The following is a 25,000-nucleotide window of genomic DNA, read 5'->3' on the forward strand; positions in this document are numbered from 1 at the left end:
ACACGAGTATGACTCGAACGATCATTCCAGAACAGTAAGAGGAAATTCAGTGTCCGTTAACGATATGTCAAATACCAGAGAACTTTCTAAGCGTGCGTATTGATATAATTTCCAGTCAATAAAACAAAAAGAATAGAAGCAAGGGAAACTAGCGGAACTAGCGAAACCTAAAGCAACAATTAGCATCCGTGAATTAAGGTGTTACATCATCGCTCCGCAAAATCTCAGCTTTACATGTTCACACGGTGACCTGTAAACCGGGGTTTAAAAAAATTTCACTTCACTTCAGAAGGCGTTAAAAAAAATCTCTGAGATAGCTAAAAGAGAGGCCCAGACATAGAGGGACATTATCATTTTGCTAAAATACCCGTGTCAATGTGGACAAGGCCTCAGAAACACCTCATAGCAAACTCCTAGACAGACAGACGCTGACTATTCGAGTGATCTGAACTGGACCTGAACCACACATTCTGGTCTTGTGACCGTCTACGTCACCATTAATCAGCCTACGGTACAGTTTAATGAACACTGACGGCGCAGCAATAAGCAGCCTTGACCCTACCGCATAAGCTTTGTGAACGGAGCATGTGGATGCTAACTGTGTGTCCGCACATATGAATGCTAATTCTGTGTCCGCACATGTCAATGTCAACTGTGTGTTCGCACATGTAAATGCAATCCACTCCAACTGGATGCCTTAGCTACGGTCACAGGATCCCTAAACAGAGATGACTCCCGTCTGGAGCTCTGACCAAAGCGTCTCTGTCCAGACCTTCATGCCAACAATAAACACACACACACACACACACACACACACAAATATATATATACACACACACACATACAAAAATACACACACACACACACACACACACACACACACACATACTGTATGCCCTCAACCATCCAAGCAGGCATCTGTCCATCCATCCAACAACTTTCGGCTGCAGTTTCTCTCCTTCGCCTCGCTGTCTTCCCATCCCTCGATCCAAGACCCCCCCCCCCCCTTCAAACTGTGCCCTTCATCTTCAAACAAAGGTTCCAGACTCCTTTATTGATCGTTGCCCCCACCCGAAAAACACAAGAGAAAGGGGAAAAGAGAGAGAGGGAGAACAGATCAAAGTGGCACCACACACCCAAAAGAAGGAAGGGATCAAAGTGTGCTGTCTCTGATCATGACGTGTTTACAATCTTCAGTGGGAGGGGAACGGCCAGACGAGGGAGGGAGGAATGAAGGGAGGAAGGAAGGAAGAACGGATAAAAACAGAGAAAGTGGAGGAGAGGGGTGGCTGGAATTTATTGAAAAGTTGAGAAGGAGCAGAAATGAAGAGAGAGAAATACACCAGATGAACCTCATGATCAGATCACCGATGGAAAGAGAGAGAGAAAGGGAGAAAAAAGAGAGAGAGAAAGAGAGGCAAAAAAATATCAAGAGAAAACACCACAAAAGAAGAAAAAAAAAAACAAAAACAAACAGAGATAGAGAGTGAGACAATGAAGGAAAGACAGAAATAAGGACAGAGAAAGACAGGAGTAAACAGAGCAAGAGAAAGACAGGAGTTAACATAGAGAAAGAAAGAGAGAATGACAGAGGGGAAAAGAGAAAGAGAAGAGAGTAAGGAAGTGAGCGTGTTTGCAGAGTCGGTACGTCTGGAGAAACTCCAGCATAGAGTAATTCCTCTGTAATAACTTGCAGGCACACGCACACACACACACACACACACACACACACACACACACACACACACACACACACACACAGATGGATCTTATTGGACTGCAGGCATCGCCATGGGAATACCGTGTGAACCTGTGTTGAATTTGTCATAAAATTTTAATATGCCTCTTCGCCTCACTTTTACGACTACATGACGAAGTCCGCCATGAGATATTCTAGTGATTACTGCTCCCTGTGACACAAACACACAAGGGCACACACATCTGCACACATACACAACCAGAATACACAGGTATTCACATGCACATACATGCCATACACGCACATACACGCACATGCGCTCAGCTTCCACCCAAGATCAGTCAATATTTTACGACCTTCCTGTCATACCCACATTCCTTGGAAACACACAGGCACACACTCACACTGAGACAAACACACCTTCAATCAACCGCCCCATTCACTGTCATTTTAGGTTGTGTGTGTGTGTGTGTGTGTGTGTGTGTGTGTGTGTGTGTGTGTGTGTGTCCGAAACAGGGCAGGCATTTGAGCCCAGATGGATCAATGTAATTATGGAGGGAGATCTGGAGATCTGTCCCAGATGGCTGGTGCTAAGGCCTCATCGACGTGCGATGCTATCAGCCTCTGCAGGCGGATATCCGTCCCTTTAACACACACACACACACACCAGGCCTTGTGACACACAGGACTTTCATTTCCCTTCACTGCAGGCCACATGTTTATAGGTGTTTTATTAAGACCCTCGCTTCAACAGATGACTGTGTTTTCAGATGATTAGCCATCACCACTGAACCTGATCACCTGCTGCTAGCCTGTAAGCCCAGCTGCAACACAGGGGACGAGGTTGAGTTATGTATGTGGCATCCAAGAGGTAATCAGCTGCTGAGCATTAGACTGAAGGAAAAGATAAGTTGTTCCCAGGCAAACACACACCCACACACCTGGGACAAACACACACACCTGGGGTAAACACACTGACACACACACACCTGGGGCAAACACACACACTTGTGTGTCACCGTTGTATCGACACACACTCTATCAACACACTCGAGTACCACTAACAGAACACACACTCCAAAGCATGTGTGTGCCTACCTGTGTGCCACTACAAGGGTGGTGCGTCCGGCACACACCTTGGCCAGGGACGCCTGGATGTTCCTCTCAGTCTGCGTGTCCAGAGCAGAGGTGGCCTGAGACAACAGAAGAAATGTGTTATTAGAGATGTTATTACATGTGTATAAGCAGAACGTCTATCGATGGGGGCTTTTATTACATGTCTATAAACAGAATTAAAATGGGTGGGGGTTGTTATTACATGTCTAAGCAGAATGGAAATTATGGGGGTTGTTAATACACGTTTATAAGCAGAATGTTATAACACATTCATGATAAGGTGTTATAACATATTCATGATTAGGTGGTTAGGTGTTATAACACATTCATGATCAGGTAATATATAACACATTCATTGGGGATAAACAGATCCAACTGTTAGATCATAACCACGGCAAGCATGACTGAGATGAACAGGGCGAAAGTAACCCTTCAAGAAGCAGTTACCATTCTCTGCCACCACGAAACACAAACACACACATGACACACACATGCAGTTGCGGAGGCTCTAGAATGTTGTAAACGGAATGGTGTGATGATGGTGACCTCATCGAGCAGGATGATGCGGGGGTTCTTGAGGATGGTGCGGGCGATGGCCACCCTCTGCTTCTCACCGCCACTTAACTTCAGGCCTCGCTCCCCCACCTGAGTGTCATAACCTGAGAAACACACACACACACACACACAAACAAACACACACACACACACACACACACACACACACACACACACACACACACCTTGACTAAATACATTAAAACACATAACTTGATATACAGCCCATCTGTGATAGCTCAGTGCGTCCAACTATGTTATTTTGATTTTGAGGTATGCTTAGGACCACTGTCATTCTGAAAGGTCCATTTAGGAGGTCTGCTTAGGACCACTGTCATTCTGAAAGGTCCATTTAGGAGTTCTGCTTAGGAGCGCTGTCCTGCTGAAGGATCCATTTGGGTTCTATCTGGGTTACAAGCCTTATCTGTCTTCCATGTGTGTGTGTGTATGTATGGGTGAAGGCTGTGTGGTCCTTTGGTGTTTATATTTGTGTGTGTGAAAGTGTGAGTGTGATTGTGAATTTGTGTGTGTGTGTATGTGTGTGTGTGTATTGGTGATGGCTGTGTGGTCCCGTGGTGTTTGTATTTGTGAGTGTGTCTGTGTGTGAGAGAGAGTGTGTGTGTGTGGTTCTGCGATGTTTATACTTGTAATATTGTTTGTACAGGTGAACGTGTCACCTTCAAACGTTTGGAAATTGCTCCCAGGGAGAAACCAGACTTTTCCATGATGACAAGCAAAACACACAGAGTCTGAAGGGAGGCCCTAAAATACAACCACGAGTACACCCTAAATCGAGTCCTAACCACGGGTATGCCCCCAACCACGGGTACGCCCCCAACCACGGGTACGCCCACAACCACGGGTACGCCAACAACCACGGGTACGCCCACAACCACAGGTACGTCCCCAATGGAGTCCCAATCACGGGTACGCCCCCAATCGAGTCCCAACCACAGGTACGCCCCCAATCGAGTCCCAACCACAGGTACGGCCCCAATTGAATCCCAATCACGGGTACGGCCCCAATCGAGTACCAACCATGTGTACACCCCCAATCACGGGTACGGCCCCAATCAAGGGTACGGCCCCAATCGAGCCCCAATCACGGGTACACCCCCAATCACGGGTACGGCCCCAAGCACGGGTACGGCTCCAATCGAGTCCCAACCACAGGTACGGCCCCAATCGAGTCCCAACCACAGGTACGCCCCTAACCAAGGGTAGGGGCACAACCACAGGTACGTATCGAGTCGCAATAATGACACTTAGCCAGTCTGAAGCTTCTTATGTCATGGCAAAGCTTACAGGCTGTTTAAGGAGACAGTGAACTCTGTGTATGTAAACCTTTGAGCCACTGGAATTCTTATATTGTGAATAAAGCATAATAAAAATGTTCTATCCAAACTGACTTGACAAAGACATGAAGTAACATGACGTTTCTGAAGTGGTGATTTTTTAGTGTGAGTGTATCTAAATATCTGAACTCAACTGTATGTCTCTATATATGTGTGTATGCGTGTGAGTGTGTATAATCATCCGGGTAAGAGAGGATGTACTGGCAGATGTCTCAGTGTGCTTGTGTGTTTGTGTGTGTGTGTCTCACCCTCTGGGAAAGTTAGGATGTGCTGGTGGATATCTGCGGACTCTGCAGCCTCCTCCACCTCTTGGTTGCTAGCGGTGATGCATCCGTAGCGGATGTTGTCCCGCAGGCTGGCATTGAACAGCACAGTGTCCTGGGGCACCACCCCGATGTAGGAGCGCAGCGAGCTCTGCTTCACCTAAGGAGATGGACACACACACACACACGCACACTGTGAGTGACCGCCATGGCCAGCCCACGATTAGGGATGTGGACTTGGAGATGGTGGTAAAAAGAATTGCCGGAGCAGTGGTTTACGTTTCCAATTCAAACAATATTTATTTTCTTTCCAGGTTTGAAATTTTAGCAAAAGCAATAATATGAATAAACAAAATACTTAAGCAAAAACAAGCAAAATGCAGCGTAACAGTGTTACCTTCGAGAACAACTCTTCACAACAGGAAAGCTGTCCTTCTACCTCAACCTCTCGAATGACACTGAGCTAGCCTCTTAAGAAGGCATAGCTATTATCCTTAATTGGCATAATAGGGCTGACCCACCAATATGGGGAAGCATAGCGCCTTGAATTTATTATTAACTAAACCATTCATTCATGAATTATACATTCAAATAACATATTTCCATATAATCACTCCAACACTTTTTAACCCAATAACAAATCACCCTACAATGCATAGTTATTACATACGACATGTGACATGTGAACACGACAAACACCCCTGTGACATAATTCCTGCTCCCTCCACTAGTGACACAATGTAAAAGTGACATCCCAGCACGAGTGCGCCTTCGCGTTGGGACCAGTAAGTGAGAGCGTGAGAACAAGGAAGTGTGAATACATGTTAACCGGTTTATGGATCTTATTGCTATGTACACATTAAATGGATGAGATGGTGGGTACACAGTATATATATCAGTATAATTGAGCAACAGCAGGTGTATGGAAATATCATGTTTGAATGTTGTATGTCGTGGCAGACCAAACAATTCATAAAACTCGCTGTAAACACCCGACACCATTGCAATCTCATACTGTGTAACAAACAAGCACAACAAACCCACCAAACACCCCACAACACTCTCAACAATGTTCATGGTTCACATTCAATGCGATCTCCAGGAAGACGCTGTGTAATGGTGGCTGCGTGCGTTTGTGTGAGAATGAATGGAGTCAGTCACCGTCTCTTACTCCTGCATTCGTGGCAAAGCAAATAAACAGTCCGGAATGTTCGTATCAGTGAGAAGGAAATGTTCAGCTTCTCACACACACACCCACACACACACACACACACACAGGGTGATGCTGTGGCCGTGAGGGAGCAGACACAGAGGGCCTGTAATTGGGTGTTGAGCTCTTCAGAAGGGTGGGACCCCGTCTCTGGTGGTTGCCCTCTGTTCTCCTCCACACCTGCCATTTTAAGGTTCAGAGCCGAGCAGGGATCACCAGGCACCACTGGGCGCCCAACCTGCTACTAACACACACACACACATGCAAACACGCACGCACACACACACACACACACACACACACACACACACACACACACACAAACACACACATACACTCACACACACACAAACATGCATGAATGCATGCACACACACACAAACATGCAGACACACGCACGTGCACACACATAAACACACACATATGCACAAGCATACCGTCACACACACACAAACATGCAGACACACACACACACACCCACACACACACACACGCAGACCCATCTCTGAATTTCAGCTGGTTATAAATGGTCTAAGACATAAGTATGTGTGCATGTGTGAATGTGTTCTTGGGTGTTTGTGTGCATGTTTCTAATAAGTATGTTCACACATATTGTGTGTTTGTCTGTGTGTGTGTGTGTGTGTCTGTATGTGTGTGTGTGTGTGTGTCTGTATGTGTGTGTGTGTGTGTGTGTCTGTATGTGTGTGTGTTCACAAGGAGGGCATCAGAGGCAGGGGTACAGAGATAGCCCCCTGCAGAGATCCAACAGCCTGGCAGGCGCCATGAGGCAGGACACATCAAGGACACCAGTACGAGTACGAGTGTGTGTGTGTGTGTGTGTGTGTGTGTGTGTGTGTGTGTGTGTGTGTGTGTGTGTGTAGGCAGGACACCGGACAGAGTACGAGAGACACAGGCGCAAAGTCAAACACAGAGACAAAGAAAGAAAGAGAGAATAAAAGAGAGAGAAAGTAAGGAGCGAAAGAAGGCAAGAAATAGGTTGGGAAAAAGACAGAGAAATCAAAAATACGTAGTGCAGACAACCAAGGAACACTAAGGCACTCTGTCTTCACGTGAAATAAATATAATTTAGTTTTCAAGCACTAAGGTTGGGGCTGTAACGTTGCAGTGAAATTCCTGAGCACCATTGTGATTGCATCACTCATGCGCAAACCCAAAAAAGGTATTTTGCGTCCCTCCCGAGTGTATGCTAATTTCCTGTTATGTTTGTTTTGTTCGCCGTCTCAGAAAGTAATTGTATGTCTCTTTCAATTTCACTCCCAGCCCCCTCTTCTTCTCTGGTTTCTCATCATGGTACACACTCCTCATTTTGGGACGAGACATTTCCTGGACTTGCCGGCGGTCATTTCCGTGGCAACCACATGGATTCCATCGGGGCGGATGATGGCCTATGGTCTTAATGAGAGCGGACGCTGTAATCCACCCAATCATCCTCATTCAGGGACACATTTTTTGATTCCCCCAGTCGGTCCCCAAAAAACCTCACCCCAAACGCTGAAGCTATTTGAGGTTAAACTAGCCCGTTTGCTTCTGTGCGCCAAGTGCTAACGCTAGTCACAGAGAGACACAGAGAGAGAGACACAGAGAGAGAGACACAGAGAGAGACATAGAGAGAAACAGAGAGAGACACAGAGAGAGACAAACAGAGAGAGACAAACAGAGAGAGACACAGAGAGAGACACAGAGAGAGACACAGAGACAAAGAGTCACAGAGAAAGACAGAGAGAGACACAGAGAGAGAGAAACAGAGAGACACAGAGAGAGAAACAGAGAGACACAGAGAGAGAAACAGAAAGACAGAGAGAGACACCCAGAGACACAGAGAGAGCAGAGAACAGCACATGGGTGGATCAATAAAAGAGACAGATTGAAGAGAGTAGGGAAGCAAAACGTATAGTTATGATATTTCTTTCTTCTTTCCATTTCTTCTTGCTTCTGTGCGCCAAGTGCTAACACTAATCACAGACAGACACAGAGAGAGCGGATAGAACAGCACATGTTGGGTAAACAAAAGAGTCAGATTAAAGAGAGTAGAATTAAACAACAGGAAATTATGATATTTATTGAGCCAATATGGAGAAACAGATCCGAGCCTGAAGACCTAAAGATGCCTCAGCCTGCTTAAACAGTTCAGCTGGCCAATCACCAGTGCAAGCAGTGGTAGAAGTTAGCCAATCAAGCACCGGTAGAAGTTATCCAATCAAGCACCGGTAGAAGTCAGCCAATCAAGCAGCGGTAGAAGTTAGCCAATCAAGCACCGGTAGAAGTTATCCAATCAAGCACCGGTAGAAGTCAGCCATCAAGCAGCGGTAGAAGTTAGCCAATCAAGCACCGGTAGAAGTTAGCCAATCAAGCACCGGTAGAAGTTAGCCAATCAAGCACTGGTAGAAGTTAGCCAATCAAGCAACGGTAGAAGTTAGCCAATCAAGCACCGGTTGAAGTTAGCCAATCAAGCACCGGTAGAAGTTAGCCAATCAAGCACCGGTAGAAGTTAGCCAATCAAGCACTGGTAGAAGTTAGCCAATCAAGCAACGGTAGAAGTTAGCCAATCAAGCACCGGTTGAAGTTAGCCAATCAAGCACCGGTAGAAGTTAGCCAATCAAGCACCAGTAGAAGTTAGCCAATCAAGCACCGGTAGAAGTTAGCCAATCAAGCACCGGTAGAAGTTGGCCAATCAAGCACCGGTAGAAGTTGGCCAATCAAGCAGCAGTAGAAGTCAATCGGAGAGAAGGAGAGGACAGTGCCGCAGGGAGGAGTAGGCTAAACAATGAGAAAGAAGACAGCAAGCTAAAAAAAAGATGACGAAGAAAAACCATACAGAGAGCAGATATGGAAAAACACATTCAGCCATCATGACATGAAGATGCTTCAGGCCTCTCCAGCAGTGCAGTCTGCTGCACGTCAGAGTCGGGTAAGAAGAGGCCATACAGCAACACCACCAGACTATGGGGCCATTAAGTGGGGGAGAGCTCCTCAATGTGATACTCAAAGATATAGAAAATAAGACGAGGCTCCAAGTCGATATTCAATTACACGAGATGCAAGATCGACCAGGCTGATAACTACTGGGGTCATCAAGGTCATTAAAGCCAAAAAAGCCATTCAGAATGGTGCATGGAAATAAGGGGATAAATCCTAGCCAGACATATTCGTTGGTGACCACAGATCTAATCTTGTGGCCCTTTTCTTATCAGCGAACATTAGGGAGAGCAGAAAACCTTATCAGATTAGATTAAATCCTCTATCGAGTCACAGTTTGCTGTCTGGTCAGAGGCCTTGTGACAAGCTGCAGACAAGGTTGTGTGACAGCCCAATAACAAGCTGGTCCAGCCATTTGGACATGATCACGAACCAGATGGAAGCAGGTCCTGATCAAGGCCAGAACTGCACCAGAACGTCTAGAACCGCCTCAGGTCAAAACACCAGAACCCTCTAGAACAGCCCCAGGTCAAAACATCATTATTAAATAGTATATACGAGAACAGTGTGTTAACACATATAACTATGCTCCCTTTCATATACAGTAACATAGACATCTAAATGATTTACATAAGACCTACTTGCATGTTGAAGGGCATTGTGCCATTTTAGTATGAAATGTAGTTTATAACACTAGTCTGAGTACTTCAATCACTAAGATTATAACACTAGTATGAGTACTTCAGTCCCTAAGATTATAACAATAGTCTGAGTTCTTCAGTCCCTAAGTGTTCTCCAAGTGCCAAGAGGAAAGACAGAGAGAGAGAGAGGAAGATAAACCACAGATGGATACAGCGGTCTGTTTTAATATGGCCAAACCATATAGTGTGTGTGTAGGCTATGTCCTAAAAATAAGTATTTTAACGGTTTTGCTTTGGTGAGGGGTGATGTACCCATACATATATACAGAGAGAGAGAGAGAGAGAGAGAGAGAGAGAGAGGGAGAGGGAAAGAGAGAGAGAAAGAGAGAGAGGGAGAGAGAGTAAGAGAGGAAAAGGGGAAGAGAGGGAAAGGGGGAGAGAGTGGGAAGTAATCCAGACGGAAGACATTCTGGATCATGGCCACAACTGCACCAGAACTAGACCAGAATGTCACCTAGCACTTAGGCCCAAACATCAGCTGGGAAATCGGACCTCCCTATACCTGGCATGATGCCCTCCGGCCCTCCCCTGGCAGAGGAGTTACACTAACACTAGTCTGAGTATTTCAAGCCCTAAGATTATAACACTAGTCTGAGTTCTTCAAGCCCTAAGATTATAACGCTAGTCTGAGTACTTCAATGACTAAGGGTCACCCAGTGCCAAAAGCAACGTGGTGAGACGGAGCGTAAGAGGAACCAGAGATAAACAGAACGGAGGAATGTCCGAGGCATAACCAGATAGGCCTGTCTGCGTCATTTCCAAAACCATGAAGTGTGTGGGTACTTCTTCTAAATTAAATTCTATATTTAAACTGGTATATTTAAAATGTGTATTTGTGATGCCAATAGAACTTACTGAATTGGACAGATGGAAGAGAAGGAAAAGAGCAGGAAATATAATGAGAGAGAGGGAGAAAGAGGGGAGTATGAAAAGTATGAAAGAAGAGATGTATCCATACAGAGAGAGAGAGAGGAGAGAGAGAGAGGGAGAGAGATAGAGGGTTAGAGAGAGAGAGAGTAGGTGAGTGAGAGAGAGAGAGAGAGCAAAAGAGAATGGGTAAGTGAGTGAGTGAGAGCGAGAGAGAGTGGGTGAGAGAGAGAGGGTGAGGGAAAGAGAGAGAGAAGGAGTGAGTGAGAGAGTGTGAGTGAGAGAGAAGGTGTGTGAGAGAGAGAGGGTGAGTGAGAGAGAGAGAGAGAGCGAGAGAGAGTGAGAGAGGGTGAGTGAGAGAGCGAGTGAGGGAGAGAGAGAGTGGGTGAGTGAGAGAGAGTGAGAGAGGGTGAGTGAGAGAGAGGGTGAGTGAGAGAGAGTGAGAGAGGGTGAGTGAGAGAGCGAGTGAGGGAGAGAGAGAGTGGGTGAGTGAGGAAAAGAGGAGGCATTTCCGTGAGTGCTGGTGGGGAGTGCTTTCTCTGGGTTAAAGCATATGGCACAAGGACCCCGCCGCCGCTGCTCCGCCGCCCGCTCTACGATCACTTCAAAAGCCCGAGCGGGAATTACCATTTCCTTTTGAAGTCCCTTCCTCCCCTAACCCCCTTTTCCGTTGTGCTTTTGTTTGTTTTATTTTTTCTCTCTTCCCGGCATGTTTTTCCTCGGCTCTTTAATTCCACATCTTTTTCATTGTGCTTCTCGTTTGTCCTGTTCCTCTCTGCCTCCGCTTCGTTAACTAATTAACTTCAGACCGGGGGCCTGGGCGAGATGGAGCATGAGGTGGCCATATGAAGCACTTAAAAGCTGAGCAGCCTCACCACAGACGAGAGCACATCATATGTCGTGTCACATTTCATTCTCCTGCACAAGTTCGTTTTCTTTTATAGAGCTGGAGGCCCCAGGTCTATGTTGCTGTCAGTAATACTGTGTCAGCATGGATACACGCACAGTGGAAGTACGCAAGGCCCACGAATAGTTATTACGACAGCCACTCGTGTACAGTAGTTTTGACAATATCGTCCGCTGCCATCTCTTAACAGCGGCGAAGGTTTCATTAACACAGACAAAGTGTGACTTGAAAATAGTTAAGTCCAGAGTTGAGATGTTTTGTGGACTAAAGAACAAATAGTTTTGTGTGCGTTGGACGACTTCCAGAGTCTCTCCGAAAATTCAATCCGACTGCATCAACACACCAGACTAGAGTTGGGCTCTGGCTGGAGAGAATATGTTTTCGATTGCTATCTTTGATTTCCAACTCTCTTAATTCTAATTAAATTTTGATTAGGTTTTCGGGGCTTTTAAAATGTCCCTTTGTATTGTTTTGCTGCCTTTGGGTCAAAAACGTGCCATCTGGCAGCTTCGACCCAGCGGAAAAACCACTGTCGCCTGGTCGGGGCTCCGGCAGAGCAGGCCGGCTCTGGGCAGAGACCCAGGAGAGCGAGAGGGAGCAGGGAGAACTGGGGGAGCGGAGAGGATGTGAGCCTGCACTTCAAGGAGGTTTTGTCTACGGTTGTTTTCGCAGGGGATAAAAAAGTACACCACCAAAAACGTAATAAACCAGCAAGACACTTTAGCCATACAATGATGTGTTTGATGACAAAACAACGGATACAAACAACGCAGGAGGTAGTTTATAGTGTTATCACTTATGCTGTCTGTTCTCATGCTGGTTTGTCTGCACAGTGCGTCTTGTTTGTTTACAGTTCTAGGAAACCCAAAACCCAGGGTTTAGGATTTGTCAATCACATCTGTTTTTAAGACCGAGAACATTATGAATGAGTTGAAATGCCTGCTGAGAAAATAAAAAAACAGTCCAAATACTATTACAAGACTGCAACTGTGACTATGTGACCTATCAGGTGACCTTAAACCTATGACCTGTCCGGTTTCTATCTCACTCATGGGTTTTAGCCGGGCAGTACTATAGGGCAATTGCCCCAAGGTGGCATGTCATGAGTGGGTTTTAGGGCAGTACTCCAGGGCAATTGGCTCAGTAGTAGAAACACAAATGTATTTTTTGGCGATGGACTAGTACTCCTTGTTAACTTAAGCAAGCAATCAACAAACCCTCAAAAACATTCAACCGACGAGATGCGGAGGGCTGATATCCTCTGGCAAAGCACCACTGGACATGGTTCTGAAAGAGAACGGCATAGCCAGGTTTCCAGCTGCCTGGGGCTTTTGGCCCGCTAACTACCCTTGGGGCAAGCAGGGTTAACTGGTGCTTGAGGAGGTGTCAAGGGGAAAGGCAGGGTTAACGGAGTCAGGTAAGAGAGGTTCAGCGCCAAAATAAGATAACTAGTCACTATCAAATAACCTACAGACTACCAAATAACATTAACATACAATAAACAAAAATAGAGGATCATTGGAGCTTGTCGGCATGTGGAAAACCTTGAATTAATGTTCTCTATTTGTTTCTATTGTTAATGATGTTGAACATGAATTGGCAAAACAAAAACAAAAAAGGAAACAAAACAAAAGAGGGCGTGCCCCATGTTACAAACATGAAGCAGGTATACGCTATTGAAATCATGTGATTCTAACAGCGCATGTAATGTGGACTTATGGAACTAATTTCAACATATTTCAGTACACAAAACACAGCTGGTTCAAATGAACACAATATGCATGGATGTTTAATTAACATCAAATTACTGCATGATTGGTGAAGCCAATTTACTGCAATGAATGATTAACATGCTATTCGAGCCATGGTGTTCTTTAAACCCCGGCCAACGTGAATGTCACTCGTGTAAACAATCGAGACCAGCATGCCTTCGGACTTGAACTATGCCTATAGCTGGCTTATATTAGCCACGTCGTCAGGCTACCTGTGATGGTGTTTGCTAAACCAGTCCAGTGACATGACAGTTTTACGGAATGTCTGACGAGTCTGTTTATCTTATGATGGATATCCTCTATTTGAGTGTTCACTGCACATTCCACAAAGTGAAGATCACAAACAGCAAACAGCCACTTTGGTTTCCATTGTATTCCTTTGCTTGTTCTGCAGTAGGTCAACTTCAAACTTCCAACCTCGCTTGTGAAACGGGCAAATGGGTAACGTTTACCGCAAGGTGGCATGTTATGGGCAGGTTCTAGGGCAGTACTACAGGGCTATTGATCCAAGGTGGCATGTTATAGGCAGGTTTTAGGGCAATACTACAGGGCTATTGGCCCAAGGTGGCATGTTATGGGCGGGTTCTAGGGCAGTACTACAGGGCTATTGGCTCAATAGTAGAAAAATAAATGTATTTTGTTTTCCCAAAGGCCATTAGTCCCGGTTGACCCAGAGGTAGCCCTAGCTCGTACTGCCCCTATAGTAGAAACACAGCATACGCTATTTTCTCAACGAAAGTCAAACAGTCACTCTATCCATTTTGCTGTTAAATATAGGTCACATCCAAACAGCCCCTTCAAACGTTCAGGGCAATAACCTCTCAGAGTCTCATAGAATGGCAAGACATCCACTACAATGACCATTATGGAAGCTCACAGACAATGCCCACTTAAAGGTGTGTCCTCAACCTCGAGCGAAACAATAACACAAAGATCACAGACAAAAGCCTACTTAAAGGTGAGTCCTCAACCTCAAGCGAAACAATAATACAAATCATTCCTGCCTTGCTGACTACATCATGGATTCAACACACTTGTTGCATTGTATCCCGACGCAACATCTGTTCTGAATGAGGTGGCACCTGAGCTTGTTCTCATGTGAAGGTCCCCTGTCAAAGCTAATTCTCGTCCTTGCAGGGGGAAGCCTGACGGAAAGGAGGAAAAATCACCTCAGTCAGACGCCGGCAAATTGGGGGTAAAAACTAAAAAGAACGGAACAAAATGGTGATATGCAAAACATGAAACCCAATCAAATTGAATCTACTTGCTGAGAGCTTGGGCAGCCACACAGTTCTACAGTTTTGAGCCCCAGATGTGCCCCACACACACACACACACACACACACACACACACACACACACACACCCACACCCACACTCAGACACACACACATAGACACACACTCTCAAACACAAAAGGGCTGAAACCATTTATTCTGCACATATATGCACACACACAGACAGAGACACAGACACACACACACACTGAGAGACCAAACAGGCTTTGCAAGGATCGAGCCATGTGTGTGCCTAACCTGGACCAAATGTAGGGAAAACATCTTGTTTACATGTAACCTCCACAGCTCGAGCTGTTTAACACTTTGTGGGTGCCCTGTAAGCCTTCCATCTCCGCCTGTGTGCTTTGGCTGTCCCCCGGCACTGATGGCGGCGGTGGCGAGGGGCATTTTAATACAGCACAGCGCCTCCAAGTCTCAAGTTCACCCCCGCCGATCGAGCCGAGGAGGGGAACTTTCAGCACCTGCTGAGGACTCTGCCAGGAACCGTTGACGGAACACTGAGCAGATCTCTTTTGAGGACGACCAGAACCAGAGCCATCACTGGATCACAGGCCTGAAAGCAGAACCCCTGGAAGTTCTCCCGAGGAAGAACTAATCACTAATATTCCCCCAAAAAAGTGATAACAAGCTCACCGCTAAATCTATTTTTCTGTTGGTGTCGAAAAAAATTAAGTTTGCGGAGAAAAAGGACATTTTGAAGAATTTGGAGAACAATTGATGACAGTTTCACAATAGGAATACATTTTAAAGTTGGCTTTCTATTTGCTTTTAGATGAAGTTTAATGTCAATGTCATTTTTTCTCCTTTCTTCTGCGTGTTTGCGTGCTCAAATTTCCCTGTCGAGATCCTCCAGACTGTGTCTGACCATAAGCCATGATTTAATCAACTCAGCCGTGTGTGTGTGTGTCTATCTCTGAGTGAGTGTGTGTGTGTCGCAGTGATCCTCCATCACCCTTACCATCATGAAGACAGGCTTGACGAGACCACGGGTCGCTGACGCTAATCGGATCGCACACTTGGAGCAAACTCCCAATGGCTCTGTTGTTTGAGCTGCACGCACACGCATACACACGCACACACACACACACACACACACACACACGCACAAACACACACACACACACACACACACACACACACAGTCGTAATTGTGTTGCACACTGGGAGCAAAATCCCAACGAGACGGTTGTTTGAGCGCGGCTCCAGACGCTGGTGTGTGTTTACACAGCGGGCCCCTGGGAGGCCTCGCTGCTGTCCGCTGCGGTTTGTAAACTTTCTAAATCCTGTTTTCCACTAATTTACAACAGCCAATTACCCCCATGCTTTAGCACACAGCCCTTTCATGGTCCACGCTTCCTGTGATAATCTCGGGGAGGTGAGGTGGGTGGTGGGTGGACATATGATAACACGTGCCAGTTGAGGAATAAAATGTCTTCTTCAGTCTGAAGGCGGTATTCAATGCAGCGCAGCATTGTGAAGTCTGCAGTGCTGCTGCCTGCCCAAGATGGCCGGTGAGAGGACCCAGACAGTTTCCTCTAAGGTTTAAGAGCTTAAGTTTCCTCTAAGTCCCACTTATATACTGCCTAATATCTGAATACTTATTTTTTTACACCAATAGCATGATCTGAATCAGAATAATAAACATTCTATGAAGTTATTGCTCATTCTTTCCAGCCACATCTATCTTTGGGCAATTGATGGTTTTAAATAGAATTTTAAACAGAGTTAATTGAGTTTTAAATAAAGTTCATAGTCAGACCTTTTTAGGTATGCTAGGGAATGGGCTCACAGACCCAATATACCCATACCATTAATGCCGCTATCTAAAAAAAATACAACTCAAATTACATCCATTAAGTTTTGCACACACATTTTACACATTTGTTTGGCATGTCTTAGAGAAACACACAGTAGAACATGTCTTAGAGAAACTCAAGGTAGAACAGTTATCGGAGTACCAGTAGTAGCTCTTCCCAATTTAGACCAATTTAGTTCACTACCAGAAAAAAAATTTGTCTTTAAATTGGAAACACAACTAACAGTGAGTAGCACACACAGACATAGACACACACACACACACACACACACACACACACACACACACACACACACACACACACACACACACACACACACACACACACACACACACACACACACACACACACACACACACACACACAGACACACACACACACACACACACTACTAACTAACAGTGAGTAGGGGCTATTGGGTAATACTTTCTATGAAGCCTGCATTTATAATACCCTATAAGCGCATTATAAGGGTCTTAATAATATAAAGATATCAAGTTTTACTGACTATTGTCCTCGGAAGCCTCCAGAGCAATGATGAAAGGCCCAGTGTGTGTGTGTGTGTGTGTGTGTGTGTGTGTGTGTGTGTGTGTAGGGATTGTCGTCCTCTGATCTGCTCGCCCACTGCCAGACTGGGCGCATCAATCACGGACGCTAGCCTTATGACTCAGCCCCGTCTCCAGGATGTCAACATACTTCTAGTGTTGCCGGGGAGTCTAGCGATATGTCACTCATCCCATGTGTACTTCCTGCTTCTCTGTGATCCCTCACTGGGCATCTGACGCTGACGGAAGAACCATTTCATCCGATGCTCACGGAGGCTGTGACTCACATCCATCATACTACACACACACACACACACACACACACAAAGCCTGTGCACACACACACACAGCCTACACACACACACACACACACACAGCCTGTACACACACATACATACATGCACACACACACACAGCCTGTGCACACATATACACAGCTTGGGCAAACACACATACACACAGCCTGTGTACACACACATACATGCACACACACACACACACACACACACAGCCTGTGCACAAACACATACATCCACAAAATGTCCTCACTCTAGTTTCTGTCTTACACACACACAGTCCTCACTCTAGCTACACACACACGCAGAGTCCCAGCTCCAATCACACACACACACGCACACAGTCCCAGCTCCAATCACACACACACGCATGCAGAAACTCACACGCACACAAACAAACCCAGTGGTTTGGTCGGTTGTGGCTGTTTACTGGAAGGCCTCCTGTTTCCCACTGGTATGGTTAGACACACACCACATCACTTCAGTCGCAACGTGTTGCTCTACATGTGGGTCTCACTCAGCTTAGTATATCAGAGGGGGAAAGGGTGTGTGTGTGTGTGTGTGTGTGTGTGTGTGTGTGTGTGCATATATGTGTGTGTGTTTGGTGTGTGTCTCGGGCCTGCCCTGTGTGTGTGTGTGCATATATGTGTGTGTGTGTGTGTGTGTGCATATATGTGTGTGTGTGTGTGTGTGTGTGTGTGTGTGCATATATGTGTGTGAGTGTGTCTGGGGCTTGCCCTGTGTGTGTGTGTGTGTGTGTGTGTGTGTGTGTGTGTGTGTGTGTGTGTATGTGTGTGCATACGTGTGTGTGTGTGCATACGTGTGTGTGTGTGTGTGTGTGTGTGTGTGTGTGTGTGTGTGTGTGCATATATGTGTGTGAGTGTGTCTGGGGCTTGCCCTGTGTGTGTTTGTGTGTGTGTCTGGGGCTTACCCTGTAACACTCACGCATATCCAAAGACATGGCTCTCGCTCTAAGAATCGAAGCCTCCATGTTCCATCACTTCATCCATCAATTGGAGATGTTTTTAATGGCTTCCGTGCTTCACACTCAGGCGTTCCTTTCTAAATAATCTTTGGTGTGGGGTTACATGTGTCACAGAGAACAAGAGCAGGACTTACAGAGGACTGTTTGTCTCAGACTATCGGTTTCTCAGTGCATCTACTGCAAAACAGAAGAAAAAAAACTATTAAGTCACATCTACAAGAGATGATACTTCAAGCGAAATGAAACTTGAGCAAATAAACCTTCACTGATCAGTGTGACAATGGACGGCCTTGAAAGGTCTTGCTATGAAAAGCCTAAGGGTATACCAAGGAACGGCTGCAATTCATGGAAGAACTGAGGTAAAACTCAGGCTTCTGACACAGTAAGACGCGTTAGAAAGATCTCATCGACACCTTAGCCAAATCCAGATATGCTACAAACACATATCCCGAGACAGCCATCTTCATTAAAAGACACTAACTAAAGAGGAGCTGCTACTGGCTCTAAAACCAATGTTCCACGTACAATGTTCCTCCCCATGGAGCTCAGCTTGACTGCAGTGTTGACTAACAGGAGGACCATTAAAGATGGCGTGTCAGTGATGTCATAAAGGCCGTCTGTACAGTACAGCACATGGGAATCCAAACGAAGCGTGTGTTCCGTTCACCGTCTGCTCTCTCCGAAGCTCAGCCTGGCTCCTGGGGAATGACTTGACTCAGAATCAGAACGCAGAATGTTGAAAAGTCTTCTATTTCTCCGCTCCATGTCTTCTTTCCATTGTTGAAGGATGAGCGAATATTCCATCTGACATGGACACGCTGGAAATACGAGGGGATTTCCAGAGTGATTAAAACTGGCCTGACATAAGACATCCTCCTGTTCCTTCTCCCACCAAAACAGCTTGACACAGCCAGCCTCTCTTATTCACAACGACATGTTAATACACCCCTGTCATCAGCTCACAGCCCAAGACAGATGCTAGTGCTCTTCACAGACACAGTGTTGTGGCAGATTTGTAGGCTTCCGATCCTTTGACTCTTCTTTTCAGATCTTCTTTTCTCTTTGTTTATGGCGTTCAGGAAAACTCTTCAAAAACCTCAGAAGTGTGGAGCGAAAAAGGTTTATTTTGTTAAGTATAATACCAACAGCATAAACCTGAGCAAGTCTCGAGACTATAGTGGTTTTACATTCCCTTTTTATACACCTAGACTTTTCCCCCGTGGGTAATATCCCATTTTATAAAACAATTGGGTTATATCGCGTTATTTAGCTGTTTCTGATTGGACGAGAGACGTTCAATGCGCTGGATTATCCCAGAACAACCCAACTCGGACTTTTCACAGCTAATAATAAATCACTCCGCGATGAAACATTCTATAGTGCGTTGATGATAACCGTTCATTCAAAATTCAAAATTCAGTCAAACACCACCCGTAAAGAATAAATAGCCTTGGGGACAAAGTGGGGAGCCCCCAGCAGATGTGCGGATAGTTGCCCTGATTCACCTACACCCATGCCCAGACACATCAGTGTGTTATAATGATACACTTTTAAATATAGAGTGCACATAATCTAATTCATTTCAAAAGTGTCAATAATTTCAGTAGTTTGTGAGACTACCATGGTGGTTATACTGATTGTTTTATACATAGATTATCGAGTTTTCATTCACATACTTTCCACAGCCTAGCTGATGATGTGTTTTTGCTGTTGGATGTATTCCGTGTTACGGAATGTGTTTGTGTGTGGGTGTGTGTGTGTGTGTGTGTGTTTGTGTGTGTGTTCAGCGGTAAAGAGAGAAACGCATGCAAGTTTCAGTGTGTGTCCGTGTGTGTGTGTGTGTGTGAGAGAGAGATTATGTGTGTATGTGTGAGTGCATGTGTGTTTAAAGGGCACATGTGGCTCATGAGCTCTGTGTGTGTGTGTGTGTGTGTGTGTTCAGTCGGTTTGGCCTCCTCTACAGCCACCGCTTGCGAGATCAATGCTTCCCCTGCGGGCGAGCTAAACAACTTTGATTCCCCACCATCAAAAGCTCTTGTAATTCCCTTTGAAAAACACCATTTATGACCCTCCAAAAAATGTCTTATATGAAAATGGAGAATATTTCACGCTTTCTTTTCATCTCCCGGCCCCTGCTGGCATGACGCGGACTTCCCTGACTCTTAGGGCCCTATCCATCTTTTTCAGCTCTCTTTTTTTGTGTTTATTTTTTTGTGCACACAAACACACACACACACACACACACACACACACACACACAAACACACACACACACACACAACACAATCATCTGTCTCATTTAAACGGGGTTGTCCTTGGTAAGATTTGGAGAAAAGCACTGCTTGCACAATGAGTCCAGCATATGATGTTGAGTTTTCTTCAAAGTGTGTGTGTGTGTGTGTGTGTGTGAGAGAGAGACACCATTTCTAATATCCGGTTGCTGTGTCACACACACACACACACACACAAAAATATCACTTTCCTATCACCTCTTCTGACCCTAAGCTGTTGAGGAACTAGTATTTGAAGCTAGGGAGGAAGTACACACAGGCTAGCAGTGTGTCTACTGCTTATTGCCTGTATGCCTATGAGTGTGTGTTAGTGTGAGTTAAAGTATACATATACACACACATATATATACTGTATGTGTGTGTGTGTGTGTGTGTGTGCGTGTGTGTGGGTGTGTGCAGGCATTATGAGTGCAGTGAGAGTGAATCAGTGACTGATCGTGGGAATGAAAACAACCAGGGGCGTCTACACCATCAAAGGCCACCGGGTCTGGCTTGCTTGTGTGTGTGTGTGTGTGTGTGTGTGTGTGTGTGTGTGTGTGTGTGTAGTGTTGATTCATTATTTTCATGGAGGAGTTACCCAAAGAGCACAGTGAGCGTGAGGAACAACCAGCAGATGTTGCCTGTGTGTGTGTGTCCTGACTGACTACTTAGTGTGTGTGTAGAGTGTGTGAGTGTAGAGTGTTTGCTACATGTCTGCAGAGTCTTTCTTTCCTCGAAAACACCTGCGCGCGCACACACACACACACACACACACACACACACACACACACACCACACACACACACACGAGCAAGTGAGGAAATGCATATTTGTAGACATGGTGTCACCCTTTCATCTTTGTTTACTTGTTTGCTTAAGTGGCAGCAATAAAGTCTGTCTCACATCAGGCATGCAGACACACACACACACACACACACACACACACACACACACACACACACACAAGCACACACACACGCACACGCACACACGCACACACATACACACACACACACAGATCCCTCAACACATGTAAACACACACACACTCATAAACTCACACACACACAAACATCCCTCAACACATGTACGCACACACACAAACACACACACACACAAACATCCCTCTCACATGTACACACACTCATAAACACACATGCACGCAAAAAGACACAAGCAAAGCACTGAATAGTTTTCTTCACGCTGATTTTCCACACGAGTACTAGGCGTCATTGTTACGGTTGATAAAGCATGGATATCAAAGGCAGATTGTCATAAACATCGAGGGCTTGGAAGCCTGATAGTTTGAACTTCTGATTTCCATTAACGAACGGCCTCAGTCGTGGCGGTCACGGCAACACTGCCAGGCAAATTCTCAGGATGCTGTTACATTGGACAACAATGATGACACGTGTTGTGGTAGATGGACTTGTGAGATTCGAGGAAATAAGCAACGCACACACACACACAAACACACACACACACACACTTCATATCACATCTTATTCAAGAAGACTGATTTCAAAGTTATTTTAAAGGGAAAATCTGAGACACTTCATGGGCATCTGTGACTGGTGGAGAAGGTCACGAAGGCCTGGGACACATGCCATGTTCCACTCCGCTAGTGAGCAACATGCCATTCACTTCCTCTGATCTTAAGGACAGGACTATGCACTATGATAGCAGCTGAGTCTAGTGTAGACCTGGCCCATATCAGGTGTGGCAATGAGGTTTCACTAGTTACCTGCAGACCGCATTATGTCCTTTTGGCAACAGATAACTGATAACACCATATGTGTATGCAAATATACTTTTATTCTCCAGGCAACAACACAGGATTCAAATCACATTTGGAAGAGATAGAGGCATAGCAAGGAAACAGACAGACACTCACACACACACACACACACACACACACAAACACAAACACACACATACACACAATTGCACCCTAAGATTGAACCTTTGGGATTAACCTGGTTGCTTTTGTGAAACCCGAGTGAGCAAAGGGACGGATTACCAGGGGATTAATCGCCCCACCTGGTCATCCTTCAGTTCAGGAGCAACTCATTCAAGCCTAATCCTAAAAACCTGGACCAAATCACCATAGTCTCCATAGGCTTTCTCCACCAAACACCACAGTCCTTCTCTCCTGACCCACATAAAGATAGGTTTCTCTTCCACAGCATTCACACTTTGAAGGATTCGTACGTATTACCTCAGATCTCACCTCTCAAGGGTTCTTAAGGTATTACTTCCCCTACTTTAGTTGCTTTCAACATGGGTGACGGTTAGAATATATGGTAAGTACCCAAGATTGACAGTGGATGTGGTTACTTGAGAGAGCTGATGGCTGTGGGCACTAACTCTAGATTGGTTCCTCATGCAGGCAGTGGGCTTTTGGGGAGATGTATGGACTGTTAACATTTCTAATCCCATACATAGACTCAGGCATAAATACTTTAAAGGATAGATAACTGTTGAGAGAGAAAGAGGGAGGTAGGGAGAGAGGGAGGGAGAAAGAAGAAAGGGAGGGAAAGGGAGGGAGGGAGAGCAGATTATGTTGGAAAAGTAAATAAATATAATTAAATGAATGTGCAGAAATGCACCGCCTGTGAGAATGAATGGGGATCCATACACACAGAGACACTAGGCACAGTCACGCAAAACCTACACAAAGACAGACACACACACACACAGACACACACACAGACACACACACACAGACACACACACACACACACAACTGGTCTGATGTGCTCATGCAAAAGGAATTCACAGCCATTGTGTGAATGGGTGAGCCAACACAATTCAGGGTGTTGATTTCACTGAAAGGCCAATCCGAGTCTCTCTCTGTGTGTGTTTGTGTGCGTGTATTTGTGTGTGTGTGTGTGTGTGTGTGTGTGTGTCTGTGAGTGTGTGTGTGTGTGTCTGTGTGTAGGTTTTGCGTGACTGTGCCTAGTGTCTCTGTGTGTATGGATCCCCATTCATTCTCACAGGCGGTGTGTGTGTGAGTGTGTGTGTGTGTGTGCGCGTGTGTGTGAAGAGAAATTCTGTTAATAAGCATCAATGGGAAAATGTGTAGAGAGGAAAGTGCGGAAGTAGTAAGTGTCAGTGGGAGTGTGTGGTATGCTGGAGTGTGTGTGTGTGGGGAGTGTGTGGTGTCTGGAACAGGACATGTGAGAGAGAATAAGAGGGATGGTGTGTGAGCAAGTATGACTAGTAAAGTGTATGTACGAGTTCGCATCTGTGTGTCTGTGTGTATGTGTGTGGTGAGTGATGAGTGGAATGAGAAAATAAGTGGGAGTGTGTGTGTGTGTGTGTGTGTGTGTGTGTGTGTGTGTGTGTGTGTGTGTGTGTGTGTGTGTGTGTGTGTGTGTGTGTGTGGGTGTGGGAAAAGAAAGTGTGAGAATAATTGGGAAGCAGATGGAGTGTAAATTTATGTGTGGGTGTCAGTGTTTATGGGGTTTGATCAATGTGGTTTATGAGGACTCTCTCTCGCTCTCTCTATCTCTGTATGTGTTTGTGTGTGTGTGTGTGTGTGTGTGAGCATGTGCAAGTCAGTAAGAATGTTGTTATGTTTATTTGAGCACGCTTGGATGAGAGTGTGTCTGTCTAGCTAAACATATGTCTTAATAAAGTTGTGTGCATGTGTGTGTGTATTAAGGTGTGTGAATAAATTAGTTTAAGTGAGTGTGTGTGTGTGTGTGTGTGTGTGTGTGTGTTTGTCTGTGTGTGTCCTTGTGACTTGCTCTGTAATGTGCATGAGCATCACAGCTATTAAATTAAACATTATTAACGTGAACCCCCCAGTTTTACCATCCAGATGCCAGGTAGTGCAGTTAAGGTGGATTGCACTCACGGTCACCTCAAAATGTTCAGAAAAAACTTGGCATTTAACTAAATATTCGTATTTTGTTCCCCTGCTGTTCATAGCCTTCTTGTTTTTCGTTGCAAAGACGCTATATTAACGCTAGGTAACGTATATATTAGCGTTAGCAAAGTCGCTATACCAACGCTAGGTAACGTTAAGATTAGTGTAAGCAACATAACTAAAAGATGAGCATTTGATTGCTACTGCAAAGTAGACTGGTCTATTTATTTGATATGTTTGCTCCCCCAGACAGCATGGACATAAAGCGACCAGCCACTTCCTCTGGATGAAATTACTAAATGTACCCAAAGGTTTTCTCATACTAGTATAGTCAGATTAAAGTATCAAACTCACCTGATAAAAGGCACCAGAATACACCATAAGAATTTACATCTATATTTTTTCTTAGATTGTCCCACCTACATTTTCAATGCTTCCTACGCCCATGGTAACAGGGTTTATGAGAGATGTGTGTGTTTTGTTGTGTGTGTCAGTATAAATGTTGTTGGTCATGATTGTTTGTGTGTGCATGTAT

At 45.3% G+C, this 25,000-nt stretch overlaps 1 protein-coding gene across 1 annotated transcript in view; it reads right to left on the reverse strand.

Annotated features, from left to right (window-relative positions):
• The window catches only part of abcb6b (ATP binding cassette subfamily B member 6 (LAN blood group) b), a gene marked incomplete at both ends in the record, with an annotated part of 83,034 nt that overhangs the window by 10,944 nt on the left and 47,090 nt on the right, over positions 1–25,000 (reverse strand). The window contains 3 exons of the mRNA XM_080839772.1: positions 2,798–2,892; positions 3,362–3,474; positions 4,974–5,148. Coding sequence (XP_080695898.1) covers positions 2,798–2,892; positions 3,362–3,474; positions 4,974–5,148 — 383 coding nt within the window. The remainder of the gene's footprint in view (positions 1–2,797; positions 2,893–3,361; positions 3,475–4,973; positions 5,149–25,000) is intronic.

This window comes from Sprattus sprattus, assembly GCF_963457725.1.
Source record: "Sprattus sprattus genome assembly, chromosome: 5".
Lineage (NCBI taxonomy): Eukaryota > Metazoa > Chordata > Actinopteri > Clupeiformes > Clupeidae > Sprattus > Sprattus sprattus.